At 42.3% G+C, this 14,776-nt stretch overlaps 1 protein-coding gene across 2 annotated transcripts in view; it reads right to left on the bottom strand.

The window, feature by feature from the left end:
- Nucleotides 1-6,376: 6,376 nt before the first annotated feature.
- Nucleotides 6,377-14,776, bottom strand: part of ADGRA1 (adhesion G protein-coupled receptor A1) — a 313,190-nt gene continuing 304,790 nt past the window's right edge. For both annotated transcript variants that reach the window (XM_083740999.1, XM_083741000.1), the window contains 2 exons: nucleotides 13,628-13,729; nucleotides 6,377-10,360 (listed from right to left, as the gene is read on the bottom strand). In XM_083740999.1, the coding sequence (XP_083597125.1) occupies nucleotides 9,139-10,360; nucleotides 13,628-13,729 (1,324 nt within the window). In that variant the 3' untranslated portion in view covers nucleotides 6,377-9,138. The remainder of the gene's footprint in view (nucleotides 10,361-13,627; nucleotides 13,730-14,776) is intronic.

The raw sequence follows: 14,776 nt of genomic DNA on the forward strand, positions 1-14,776 counted from the left end.
AGTCTACCTCCGATTACTAGATGTGGGAGTCAAACAGGAATGTGCTATTGCTTTTCTGCAAGCCTCTTGGGTGGGGGGCATCTGACCACTGCCAGAAACGGGATGCTGGGTCTGACTCAGCAGAGCTTTTATTATATTCTGGCGATTCAGAATAGCTGTCTTCTGAAGACTTATGATAATTGACTTGTATCAACCTGAGGGCCAGAAGCTTCTCTGAGGCCTCGGACACTGTTGATTTTGCTACGGTCTATTTTACAGTTTACTGAAAGCCGAAACGAGAAGGTGACCCTCCATCACAAGCTGCAAAGGAGCTTAGGGTTGGCCTGGGGCGATCATATCAGCTGCACCTCAACTTAGTAATCTTATTGTCTCTCTGCAAAAATAGGTCACCATCAGAAAACCAATTCCCCACTGCTGCCTGCAGGGCCCTTGCTGTTGGTATGAGACACTCTCTCTCCCTGTATGAAAAGGAAGTAAAATAGGATCCGTTTTGAAGAAAAGATTCAGATGAACAGCATTCAAATAAATATTCCTGCTCGTGACACAGGCAACAGAGACCAACATTTGATACATGATTAGAGTATCCTTTGTGTCATGTGGGGAAAGTGAACATTTTGTCAAGAAATAGCCAGCTCTGAAATTAAAAGGACACCATATTTTTTGTTCCGCTACAAATGACAAGACTTTTTCTTAGGGATCGGTAAGCCTATGCAGATAAAGCACGCATCTAGTAGATTTGGCAAACATGTTAAACACTACAGCTGAATATTTCCAGGATTTAGTCTGGTTTGAGGGCCAAGTATAACAGCTGAAAAAGAACATTATTACTGTGTAACGCAGGACACAGATGGCTGCAGCTCACGTAAGAAAATAAATGGCTGGCTTCTCTGTAAGGAAGGATAAAATTGCTGCAGAAAATAGACTTCTTCGTATGGTTCAGGTTAATGTAAATTTCCAAGTTCTCTTAAATGTACTGTTAATTATTTCACAGCTATCCATATGAGGAAGGTAGTAGCAGTTTCTGTGGTTACTTGTGTAGACTTTTGCATTTGGCTGTGGCTCTCAAAATAGCCTTATGATTTACAGCTTGAGTTGCCCGTTTCATCACGGGAAAGGGCAATAGTTCACATGACTCACACAGGGCCTAAAATATGCAGTATGTAATAAGGTAAAGAAAGAGACTCAATGCATGTACAATGGGAGAAGAAGGAAAGCTTGGTGTGCGCATAACAGTCAAAGGAATATGGATAGGAAAGCAGATGGGACTTACACACTTAATTTACTTCTGCTGTTAAGTAATACCAAACTTTCTCTTTCGCCTTGCTTATTGTCCCAAGTAGTGGAGCATCTGCCTTGAATGTAGATGGTCCCAGGTTCAGTAGCCAGCATCTCCTGGTAGGGCTAGGAATGTCCTCTCTCTGAAACCCCAGAGAGCTGTCAGTCTGGGTGGATAATATTGAGCTAGCTGGACCAACGTCTGGCAACTTCCTGTTTTCCAAAAGCAGGATTATTTATGACCCTATGAAAGTGCCCATCTCTTTTTGCATTTTGCTACCTTGGGAGCAAAGATGACATTCAACGTGAGTAATATTCAGAGTTGATCCATCTAAAACTATTGAGTCAACTCTCTGTACCAACATTGGTTTCAATGGATCTGACTAATGTTGGAAATCACCCAAAGGGTCTATTAATATACTGTATTTTTTGCTCTATAAGACGCACCAGACCACAAGACGCACCTCGGTTTTGGAGGAGGAAAACAAGAAAAAAAATATTCTGAATCTCAGAAGCCAGAACAGCAAGAGGGATCGCTGCGCAGTGAAAGCAGCGGTTCCTCTTGCTGTTCTGGCTTCTGGGGTAGCTGCGCAGCCTGCATTCACTCCGTAAGACGCACACACATTTCCCCTTACTTTTTAGGAGGGAAAAAGTGAGTCTTATAGAGCAAAAAATACGGTATGTAATAAAGAACTTAAAATCTAGAGCAAAAATAAAAAAGAGCCTGAAATCATGAGGGACAACCACATTTAAAACCTTTCACTAACTTCTGGTTTCTGTTACTTAACTTGACAGATCTGTGCATATATGGTATTGATTCAGAAATAGCAAGGCTGTTCACCATGAGCAGAAATTCACAAGTTTTTCTTAAGAACTAGCTGACAGAGCTGCCCAGCTTGTAGCAAAAGTAGTGAAATGCCCTACAGAATCGGAGGTGGGCTCACGGGAGTTGGGATATGCTGGAATTCCGAAAAGAAAGATGCCCAGGTCTAACAATTTATTAAAGAAGGGTACAAACTTACAGCAAAGGTCCAGCAGCTCCCTCCTTGCCTCTGCTCACAGCATTCCGTGGGGACAGACTCCACAACAAGAAGATGGCTTTTTCACACCCAAGTAAAGATACACACACTCTTTATAGGCCCAGGCAGGCTATGTCACATGGGAACACAGTTGGCTGGTATTAACCATTACCTCCCCCTCTAGTTATGCCTGGGGCCTCTGGATAAAATCAAAGCTTGTGAAACACACATGAGCTCAGTGTTACAGCTGCTACCGATTAGGTAGGAGTCATCTTGACCATCAATATGTTGCAAGCAGAGCTTCCAGACCAGCTTGCATTTTCAGGTCAACACAAGTAGAAGAAAGAACAAAGCTTCTGAATAGTGACAAGGTCATGTTTGCCCATGTCAAAGTTTAAGAATCCTTTCTCTCACATCGTGGGACTTATCCACACTTAACCTTTTTGCCCCACTCTTTCCAGGCACAGGTCTGCACTTTAAAACTCAGTGTCCGAGCACTCTTTCTTTTTTGCCCCAGAGCTTTCCCCGCAAAACCCCACAACAAATGGCAGCTCGGGTTTTTCATTTGTTCTGAACTCCTCAAATGCCCATTTCACAGAAGGAAAAACCAGCAATGCTCAGAGCCCCACAAAATAGACAAACCGCCTACACCCTCACATCCCAATATAACATAGACAAAAATGTGACAAGGCTTTCCCAGAAACAGACAGCACCCCCAATCAATCAATCAATCAATCAATCAATCAGCCAAACCAGCAAACAAAGACCAGATCTTGTTTTTCTTCAAGGGAGGGAATTTGGTGGTGTGTACCAAAGATGGTGTCAGGGGACTGTGGTGCCAATGGATGCCACCTTGGGGACTCCAGAAATGAAATAAAGCAGATGGTTCTTGTGTTACTTATGGAAGTTGTCTATTTCCTCAAATAAAATAGGACATGAACCTGTGGCTCACAAAGCTGAGCTTTAGAAACATTTCTAATCTCCGACAGTTGGAGCATGACAATAGTCACAGCAATGGATGACATAGAAGTGGGGGGAAAATCATAGCCAGTGTAGCATGTGACTTGCCAGGTCCTAACATTGGTTTTGTCATTAATCAATATTATAAACACAGAACAAGAATGGCGTGAACACAGTGGTGATAAAGAATGAATAGTGAGTTAACAATCAGGAAACCTTAGCCGAGGTTCCGGGGTGTCAGATGCCGCCATGATACAGATGCCTTTTAATAGATATAAGAAAACAAGTATACATTCATTAAAGAAAGATCCTGCTAAAGCAGGCATAGGCAAACTTGGCCCTCCAGATGTTTTGGGACTACAACTCCCATCATTCCTTGAGAACAGGACCAATGGTCAGGAATGATGGGAGCTGTAGTCCCAAAACATCTGGAGGGCCGAGTTTGCCTATGCCTGTGTTAAAGTGTAAGCATAATGAGGCAACTAGCATGTATTCAGACTGAGCCTTACTGCTCTGAACCAGTTCTGAAGTACAGTCACCCTCCCTATTAACACGCATCCCACACATGTGTGATCACATTTATGGGGGTCGGCGCAAAATAAAGACTAGATTTCCCTTCCCTTGCTCAGGCCTCCTGCCCAAGCGAGGGAAGGTGGCCTTTGATCAAACAGCAGAGTGGGGTGGGAGGTGCCTTTTCCCCACCTCTGCTGCCCGTCTGCACCCCCATCCTGGCATCAGCTCTGCTGGGTGCCATCCTTGGCCCCCTCCCTCCCACCGCTGCATGCACTGCCTCCCCTCCGGCAGGCAGGCAGACTTGAGACAGGCTGGGCAGTGGCCCTGAGTGATTTCCAAGATGATTCTTCCCCCACTTCCTCTCTGCCCCATGTGCCCTCCCTATTACAATGGGGTGCCCCCCACCTTACAAGATCTCATTATGCATGTGGGGGCCTGGAACGTAACCGCCACATAAGTGGGGGAACGGACGCCTATACAGATTTGGGCTTTCCTCTAATCTTGAAGCACAGTTTGGCAAGAGTATCTGGTCTTCAGAAGAATGTTAAGATCCTTTGCTTAGGTGGGTTCTTAGAATTACCCAGACACAGTGTGAAGTTTCAATAGTAAGTAAACAACCCATAAAGTCAAACTAAAAGGCTGCAAAAGTATGTCCAGCTACTCACCACAACATATTAAGAGTCTTCCAAGTCTCTGTGCGATTTTCTTCTCAGGGATTCATATGGAAAGCTCCCATCCTTTCTTCTGGGAAAGGAAGCACAGCCCTGTTCTTTCTTTGCCACAGATCACACACGACAGGTCACAAGTGAGTTCATTTTGCGTTCAGCTTCTGAGTTTCATTTCTAACTACACTAATATCTTAGAGAGGGAAACACTAAACCAAACATCATAGGAAAGCATGATGCCAGAACTCGATAAGCAAGACCCTTGAGGGACACTAGAGAAGAGGAACATAGGCCTTAGACCAAGTGAGACCTTTTCTCCATTTTCCCCAGCATTGTCTATGACCCTCCAGATATGGCTAGACTACAACCCACATAATCCCTGACTCTTGGCCATGCTTCCCACCTCAGTCTACATGGACTGGTAGCAACTCCTCAGGGCCTGACACAGTATCCTATCCCATCCCTGTTTAGAGATGGCAGAGCCCTGCTTTGAAAAGTCCTGTCTCCCTGAGATATGATCTCTGTGTACTTCTTACGAGCTCTCTGGAGGTGTCTGTCCCCTGCCTGAAAAAGAATGCTAGACTGCATGGATCTCGATGCGACCCAGCAAGGCAACTTTCACGTTCTTGTGCCATAATAGTTACCGCATCCCACTGCCTATAGTAGACCAAATATAAATAATTTTGAATATTGGACAAAATGGGTTTGCACTTATGCATGGGATAAAGAACAGTTGGCCAATGGGGTTGGCCAATGTTGTGCTTACTTAATGGTCCTTTAAATCTGAAAATGTTTGCTTGAAACAGCAGCTAATTAGAGAAAATAAAATCCACGAATGGTACCTTGCATTACAGCACAGGATGGCAGCGCAGTATTTCACACTGTGCCTGTCAAAATGCTTCTTCCATAAAGTTACAGTTTAAGGCTCACATGGTTGGCACACTGTCTCACACTGGAAGCAAATTGTTTAAAAAATGAGTTGTTAAGTAATATGCCCACAACTAAAAGACAATCAGTACCATAGAATGCTACATGAATACCTTCATGCAGCAAAGTATATATGCAGTATATAGGATTCCACCCATGTTGCCTGGTAAAGAACTTGGAATTCCGCTGGTCAGGTGTTTGGTAGACCAAGGAATGAGTTCAGACTCCACCCCTGATCCTGGTGTTCAGTGGCATTCTAGTTTTGTTTAAACAGGTTATGGTATGCTGCCCCAGATTCTGCATTGGGTTAGATATGTTTCCTCATTCAGCTAGGGAAGATTACTGAGACAAGGGAGCATATGAAACACATAAACTATGCTCATAAGCAGAAAAAAACAAAAGAGTGAAACTAACTTTTTATATAAATATTTGTATTAAAAAAAAGAGAGAGTCAAAAGCGCAAAAATGAATGTGGGTCACATCTGATGTTACAAAACATTTTTTAATTTATTTAATATCATGTTCTCCTACTCTGCAATTATATTGTATATTTTCTTTTAAAAAAAGTAATGCAAACAGATTATTGCATAACATGGTTTCCAAATTAGCCCAGAAGTATTTGCTAACTTTATATTCAGACACAATACGGAAGTTGTATCATCAATACTGAATGTTAATCTTCAGGAGAGGTCTGTAACAGAAGATCGTCTGTGGAAAGCAGCACCCATTGAATTATGTAGTTTCTCGTTTTGTTGGACAGAACAACACTGGCAATAGAAACACAAGCTGGAGAACCTCAATGATTTTGTTCCTGAAATGTGACTATTTCGCCTGGACCTCGGTGTGTGTGTGTGTGGACTATTTTGCATAATTCTAGAGACCTTCTATGACTTAGCTATTACAGAGTATTATAAATATCACTGAGATACAGAGATGTGGCATTTAATATAATATTTACGCTTATATAGTTGCACTGATGTTGTGGGATGATAGTAACATATACATGGAAAAAGGAAATGATGAAAAAGAAATTATATTATGCACACGTTGCAAAATACTGTATTTTAGATCTGAGACAATTCAAGCATATACAGCATATACATTATAAAGCTCAAGGTATTTCCCCCCCCTTTTTGCATCATCTAAAAGAAGCAATCATAAAAAGGCTGAATACTGTTCAAAACTCAACACCCACCTAGTGCATTCTGCTTTGTTTACCTTCGAAAGATACACACAACAGCAGCAGCAACAACGACAACAACAACAACACACACACACAATGGATACATTATCTGCTGTAATTTACAATATATATTTTAACTTTATAAAAATACAGAAAGGAAAAAAAAGGAAATTCCTTGCACTCAGATACTGAGCATTAACCCTTTGAGTACTAATTCCCACCTGCAAACACTGCAGAACACATTCATCTTGACACACATTTTTATATAACATTCCAACAATTATAATAATCATCTGTTATGTACACTGTAAGGAAATATATTTTTACATATCATAAATGGGAGGGATTCATAACATGCTGATAAGAACACATAATGAGTTGAACTCTGCAAAGATGTTGACAAAATAATCCCCTATAAAGTAATGCACATCCCCAGGGAACTGCCTAAATTAATGTAATGGATACTTGGAACGTGTGTGATATGTCTATAAATTTTCTTTTGGCGGCCATATAACATTGTGCTTGTTGCATTTGTTTTGTATTTGTGGAAATATGACGCTCTCTCTCTCTTTTTTTGCTGAAGACTCCTTCTGCCCTGCCCTCTGTGGCTGTATAGTGCCATTCACTTTAGGTCATCAATTTATAACTAGACTCCATTGAAATTTTTTAAATTAAAAAAAAAAACCTGGGTAATTATAATTCTATTTTTTGTTGTCAGTTGGAGCCTTGTGTCCAGAAGTTCATGGATATCTATTTTGTATTTGGGTTTTTTTTTTAAAAAAACCAATCCTTTGCCTAAAGCTTCCTGAATAGAGAATGCTACTGACCCTAAAATATCCTGCAGCTGAGCAGAATAACTCAATGAAAAGTCATGCAATTGAAGGTCAAATTTGCATGGAAGTATACAGACAACCCTGAATTTGCTTTGGCAGAGGACGGAAGGGCATAGGAAGGAAAGGATTTCACCCCAAATGTGGAAATGATAAATAAATATCTTTAAAATTATATTTCTTTATAGTGCAATCCTATGCACGCTTACTTGGAAGTAAGGCCCACTGCATTCAGTGAGGCTCACTCCCTAGAAAGGGGCTTTTTAAAAAGGAAGGAAGGAAGGAAGGAAGAAAGGAAGGAAGGAAGGAAAGAAAGAAAGAAAGAAAGAAAGAAAGAAAGAAAGAAAGAAAGAAAGAAAGAAAAAGAAATGCAGTCTTAAAAATTTATAGATTCCCCTTTATTTGAGTACTCTGGACTACATTGTTATTAGTATTGCATGTACAAGTCTTTCCTTGAACACAGCTCCAAGTCAGATGAAGGGAAGGATCCAGTAAAAACTCAGTACTTTGATGTCCCATTGGTTTCAGTGGGGTAGATTTAATAAGCACATCAAGTGTTTTCCCCTTTTCCATTAAAAGCAATGGTCCTCCAAAATGCTGAACTTGGGCTGGATGGTGCCCTAAGTAATTCGTTAAGTGCATGACTGTAGTCCTCAAAGAGTTAATGATAAACTGTACTTGGTGGTGCTGTTTATAAAAAAGACAATTATAGAACAGCTTGCAGGTTGGTTCCAGAAGGCATAATTACAAAGAAGTGAAACTCATGGAGACAGCTGCTATTACACTGCACAGTGCCACATACAATGAATAGTGCATGCTCTGTAGAGACATTAGAGTGGACCCTTATCAAAGCTATCATATAACCTTATACAAAGGATTGTGCCACTTAAAACTAGTGCAGTGGTGGGTTTCTCTCCCCTCCCGTTTTTCATAGATTCAAAATGCTCTAGAGTAATACCAACATGAATAGCCACGGCCTTTTACAATAAGGTTTTTTGTTCCCCTGCCCCTGCATTTCACACATGATAACACTAGAAAACAGCAAATGGTATTATCCCGACCTGTGTGTCATGCAAAAAATAAAAATAAAAAAGAGGAACAAAAAGAAGTAACAACCAACACAGCACCATAGATGTCAACAAGGGACGTTACCTAGTATTCCTCTCCAGCAGAAGAGAGACGTAACAGCGACTGTACACTACATGATTTTACAGGCCGTATGCTACAGGTGGTCTTCATAGGTCTAAGGAGCTGTGTTAAACCTGGTTAGAAATCTCTCCTCCTCTTTCACTATCGTAAGAATGACGAAGGAAAGGCTGATACGCATTTCAAAGTGGCTGATGCTAATGCAGAATTGTTAAAAATATATAATAAAATTAAAGGAAAGGAAAACATTACTGTGAGTGGTAACAAAGGATATTGCCTTGTTTTCTACTCCCTAGGTTTATTTTCCAACACCCCCAGCCCCCACAACTATGCCCCATAATTCTTTTAAAAATAATTTCAAAACCACCGCTACTTTTTAAAAGCCTCTTCTTATTAAGAAAACAATAGGTTTAGAAACCTGTACAATTTACTGATGCGCTACGCAAACATGTAGAATCTTACTCAGGTTAGAAGGAAAACAAAGGTTAACGGTGCAATCCTATGCATGTCTACTCAGAAGTGAGCCTCATTGAGTCCAATGGCGCTCGTTTCCCAGGTGTGTATAGGATTGCAGCCTAAGATGGTCTGAGCTGCAAAAGGAGAAGGACTGAGCTGCCCAACTACACAGTAGTTTCATTCTTCCAGGGCCCCGTTTTGATATTTCCTGTACTGTCTGAACTGTAGATCATGGCTTCGTGCAGGTTCCCCTTTAGAATCCCATTGTGGCTGGTTGTGCTAAATGGTAAAGACTGGGTCCGTGGGTGCATCTCGAAATGAGCTGCATGGTGCGCTGTCTCGCTCTCTGGCACCGTGGCACAACTGTAGATCACAGTACTTGCATCGCTGCTTTCCGGCTGACTGATGGTGGGATATGGGTCGCTTTTCGCACAACACGCCCGCCTGTGGCCCGTCTGGCCGTCATGCGCGCTGTGCGGACTGTCTGTGTGTGAGCTGTGGATGCTGCCGTCGACGCTGGAAGGAATGTGGTAAGCGTACTCTCTTTCCCCCGCAGACCGATGCCGGCTGAAGTAGCGTGGTTTAGTTCTGCTTTTCAAGCATCTGTGGATGTGCATGTTGGGCCTGAAAGTTCCCTCGCTGTGTACATGAATGTGAGCATCGTCTTCCAGCAGCTGATCACAGTGCATTTTCGCGCAGCACGGCGTGACGGGTGAAAGGCAGTTGACGTGGTTTTGAACAGCTTGTAGATTTGTAAGTTTGCAGTGGCTAGCAGCTGGGTGATTAAAAACAGCAGATTTAGCAGGGCAAGGTGATTCTTGGAGACACGGGACATGGACCTGGCTTTCCCCGTTGACGTTAACCTTTGGCCGGACATTAACTTGCACTGAATATGTGTTTCTCCGAGATGGGCAACAGGACCACCAGCAATGCCAGACATCATCTCGCTTTGCACAGTGATGGATAAGGATGAAGAGCCCCAAGGTAACACAAAATGCTCCATACAGGCAGCTGAATATCATATCCAAGAAATGTCCTTGGGAAACAGCGAGTGCACCAAAGGTCCAAGTGGCGGTAAACAGGAACAAAGTGAAAGCCGCAGCTCGGAGCTGAGCCTTAAATGAGTGCTCGTTTTCCAACAAGGAAGATGACATCATTGAGCATGTCGCCTGGGAGACAGATCCAGAATCGGTGATGTGGCTGTGGCCAACCTCAGGACTTGCCAGCCTCTGCTGATCTTCCGTCCTTTCTTTCAACTCGTATTTGCGCTCCGGGTGACGCCTCAGTTGCACGTATGTGCAGAGGAAGTAAACGCAAGTCACCAGGACAATGAAGGCAACTGGTCCATAAAACGCACCGAGACTTGGCTCCCATGCCATCCAACAACTGTAAAAGGGGATGGGGTGAGGGGAAGAATAGATTTAAAGAAAATGAAATCAAATTAGTAGTTTTGAACACATTAGTAGTATTGAACGTGTTCTTCTAATTGTTTCATTATTGCAAGCATTTATGCTTGATTCCCTTCCCCACATCTGTTCTGGGGGTTCTCCTGACCAACCCCCTAACAAAGCAGATTGGGTGGGTGGAGGAAGCTCCACTGAGACCAAGGAAGTGTACATGGTTTCCCCCTTCCTCATTCAATCCCCACAACAACCCTGTGAGGTAGGTTAGGCTGAGAAGCAGTGATTCGCCATGAAGTTCAAGGCTGAGTGAAGGATTTGAACCCTGGCAGTGAGGGAACTGCCAGAAGGCCCTCAGTGTCCATGCTGAACGATGAGGGTGGAGACGCTCCTTCAGGTACACAAGGCCTCTCCTCTAGCGTTACCGAGGATGCTGGTGTAACCCTCTCTGATCAGGCTGCACAGCTAGTTGGGCTTACCAAATATATTTGGCTGGACTTGGAAAGAACACACCTTTGAATCTATGCTGTGCTCTTAGGCACACAAAACTATCCAGGTATTTTCAAATGCTTATCAACAGTTTCAGCCAATAAAAACAACACAGGAATCCACATGTGCATCCCTTAAAAAAGAAAAAAGAAATCAAGATCTATGCAATTTATGCCAAGGAATATTGCAGCAATCCCCAGTGGTAGGATGCTGCTATTTTCAAGAGGAGACACTTCAAAAATCAGTTCCATAAAGAGCACGCTAATGTCGGGGCATCTACGTTTTCTGTAGTAACGTTATTAAAAATGAATAAGGCACGCAACCCACTGTGCTGTTGCTTAATCTGTAGTGCACACACACACACTCTCTCTCCTAAGCAATTTTATCACCCCACCTGCTTCATGGTTTTCTGCTCACATTGTGATATCTGGTATTGATTGCCTGTGATTAAAGTGATTAAACTAAAGTAGTACAGCCTCTGCAACAGTGCCAAAGGGAAAGTCTCTCGCAAATTTATGAACATAAATAATGAGATCTTTTAATACCCTGTTGATTATAAGTGATTGTCTAATCACACATGCTGAAATAAATAAGTTTTAATATGATAGAATTTGCAGAGTAGCAGCCCTCCCCAACGCCCTGGTTAGAGGAGTCTGCTGGAGCTCTTCACTCATCTAATGTCTTGTTTCTAAAAAAAAGGAATTTACTAAAAGCATTTTCATAAAGTCAGAGTGCGGTTTGCTTTCATTGCCTTACATGTTAAAAATGTGTATAATGATTATATGCCAGGGCGTTACAAGAGCACTCTACTCCAATGCTTTAGCACAGCCGTGACCAAGCTAGTGCCCTCCAGCTGTTTTGTACAAAAACATCTGGAGGGCACCAGGTTGGTGAAGGCTGCTTGATCGTGAACTGAAATACATGACCTTCACAGCATTGTTAGCACTGAACAAAATGCTGATGAGAAGCCAGTGGTCCACTGATCAGGGACATGCACCCTGATGCAACTGAGCCTTGTGCATGTTTGGAGCTCTGAATCATGTATATTTTTAGCAAATGAACTTTTAATTGGCATTCTCCTTACTCTCCTTCTCTCAAGAAGCCCAGGAGAAGCCATCTGCTGTTTGAAGGGTCGTTGAGCCCGTGTGCAAACCATTCTATAAAAGAAGAAAATTGATACTTGGGGGCTAAGAAAACAACGAGGGGTGTAAAGTTTAAAAAGCAATTTAGCATACATCAGGCCACACAGCCTGGAGCTTGTGCTCTTTGTATGCGATTTCCAGATTCAGAAAAGCGCCATTGTGATGCACTGTCTAGAGTGTTGAGTTGAGCTGAAGGAAATCCAGTTTCAGATCATTCCTTGGCTGTGAATCTCGCAGCCTCCCTTGGTTGTTGATAAAGCTACAAGGCCACTCTCAGATACTTGAAGAGCAGCAGACAAAAGTAACATGTCAATATTTCCCCACTCTTTTAAAGAAAAAACCTCAATCAAAGCAGGTGGCAAACCAGCCTTTAATCCAGTCAGCTCAGGCGGCACTTAATTAATATTAAGCTATCTATCACAGTTCATTAGAAATACAAATATATTGTGTATAAGCGGGGACTCCTCTAAAAAGGAGGAGAGGGCAGTTTCAGGCCCATAGCTATACTAGTGGGAGACTGTTCTGGACAAGGTAAAATGTTCATTTATGTTCTACAGTATTACATAAATCTCCAAGGAGTGCAAGGTGGCAAACATGGGAGATTTGTGACTAGTAAGGATTTGAATGCAGCTCTTCCAAGCCCTAGGCTGACTTTTAAACCACTACACTTGCTCTCTTCCCTTCCCTTCCTCCTGAAACATCCTTGAACAACAGTGACATGTGTGCGCGCGCACGTTTGTGTGTGTGTTTGTTTTGACCTTATATCCCAAACCTCCCTCCCTCTAACCTTAACCTTCTCCTCCAGAATATTCTCTATAAACTGTACAGGGCTGGAGCAGGCCACTTCCACCCACTCCATTGTCTTTCTCTCCCCCCCCCCCATATTGTCTTTGTTTCCCTCTCAGGTGAAGGTCTAATGCAGGCAAAGGCAAACTCGGCCCTCCAGATGTTTTGGGACTACAACCCCCATCATCCCTAGCTAACAGGACCAGTGGTCAGGGATGATGGGGATTGTAGTCTCAAAACATCTGGAGGGCCGAGTTTGCCTATGCCTGGCCTAACTACACAATACATTAACTGCAGGCCTTGCAGCCGCATCAGAGAACTGGAGATGTTTACTTGTAGGTGCCAATGAGTGCATTTCTCTTACTGCCAAGGGCAGTGTGAGAGGTGGCAATTTACCCCAGGAATGTCACTGGGGAAAGATTAAAACCTACCTCCTTGCAACTATATACCCTCCCATTGCCTGCCCCTGAGGTTAGCATTTTAAAAAAATGTAATGTGTAGTTAGGGCCTGACCCCTAAAGATCTAGTGGCTCAGATGTTCTCTCTATAGTTTCTTGAGAAGTCCCCCTCCCCCGCCCCATGTATAGAGGCTCCATAGCAATCACTATTCTGGGACTCCACATGTACTTGTCAGGCTGTTTCCCCTCAGCCAGCCACCCCAGATTTTCTTTTACATCACAATTGAATATACTTCTGCATATCTAGGCAGTCCCCTAAGTATATTTTTGGGTGGCCCCATTTCACTTTCAAACATATAACCACTCAACCATCTAAGTTCTCTATTAGCAGGAATGATGATGGGATATGACAGCCTGAAAGCATACTGAAATACTTACAATTGCGCTTCTGCGTAGTTTTTTATCCCATAATTATTTATGTTGATTGCCGCTGTAATTCCACATATAATAAAAGGAACTCCTCCACTAATCAGATAAAACCTGTTAACAGATAATATTTGACAGGTGAATTTTCAGTTGAATAGAATTCTTCATAAAAATAATTTTTCATGCTTGAAATGGTGAGGAAAGCCCAAGTAACTTAGGTCTTTAACTTTAAATGCTCATTAAAATTAGAAATAAAAGAACATTAAAACATACAAAGTGTTTTAGGAAACAAGGTGTTCATCTTTATAATACAAGGTTGGGAGTATCTTTGTGATATGTCACTCAAAAACTGGAGTTCAACAAGCAAAATTATCACTTACATGTAAATTTAAAAAAACCCATATGAAATATGGAAGACATTTTAGAATATTAAGAAAGTATGAATGATAGCTATGGTTCTCCATTTTTATACAGAACACAAAATCATTTTATTCTGAATAGCTGTCGCCAAACCAAAACCTTGGAGCTAATCTCATTTTCTCAGGTAGTATTGCGACATTTACATAGGTATTTATTTAACTCTAGGGAAGAAAGAGCTTCAAGAAAAGAAACACAACTGAAGGGTCTATTAAACCAAAGAAATCTTTTTTTTTACAGTCATTAACTCGGCAGCATCTTTCCAAACACCTCTAGTTGTCAGGAATTCTTTCCTTGAGAACTAATGACCTTCAGCAAAACTATGGAGACGGAGCCAAGTATTCCCACCAGCGGCCTAATCTAGGGGCAGAAAAATCACCAAGCATTTGACTTGAGACCCAGACATTTACAGAACAGGGCTAGGGAACATCTCCCATTTCCCAGTTAAGCTGTTATTATGTTTAACACTGAAGGAAAGTTAATCTTAATCCTCCTTTCCTTCAGTATTAAACTTGCTTGATTATGTCATTACACATGCTAGAACCTAGGATGGCGACAATGAAACCCCCCAGCTGCCAGTTGTTAAAAAGAGTCATTCCTCAAATGGGAGAGATAGGAAGCAGAGCCACTCCATCGGTTCTGCGGAGAAACCGGCTCCATGAGGCTCCAGCCCAACTTAGTTAAGACAAGAACTTTCGAGAATTGCTGCCCTTTCCAATTCCCCGTTTCCCATTCTTTTTCCTC

The sequence above is a fragment of the Podarcis gaigeae genome (genome assembly GCF_964106915.1).
Source record: "Podarcis gaigeae genome assembly, chromosome: 5".
Taxonomy (NCBI): domain Eukaryota; kingdom Metazoa; phylum Chordata; class Lepidosauria; order Squamata; family Lacertidae; genus Podarcis; species Podarcis gaigeae.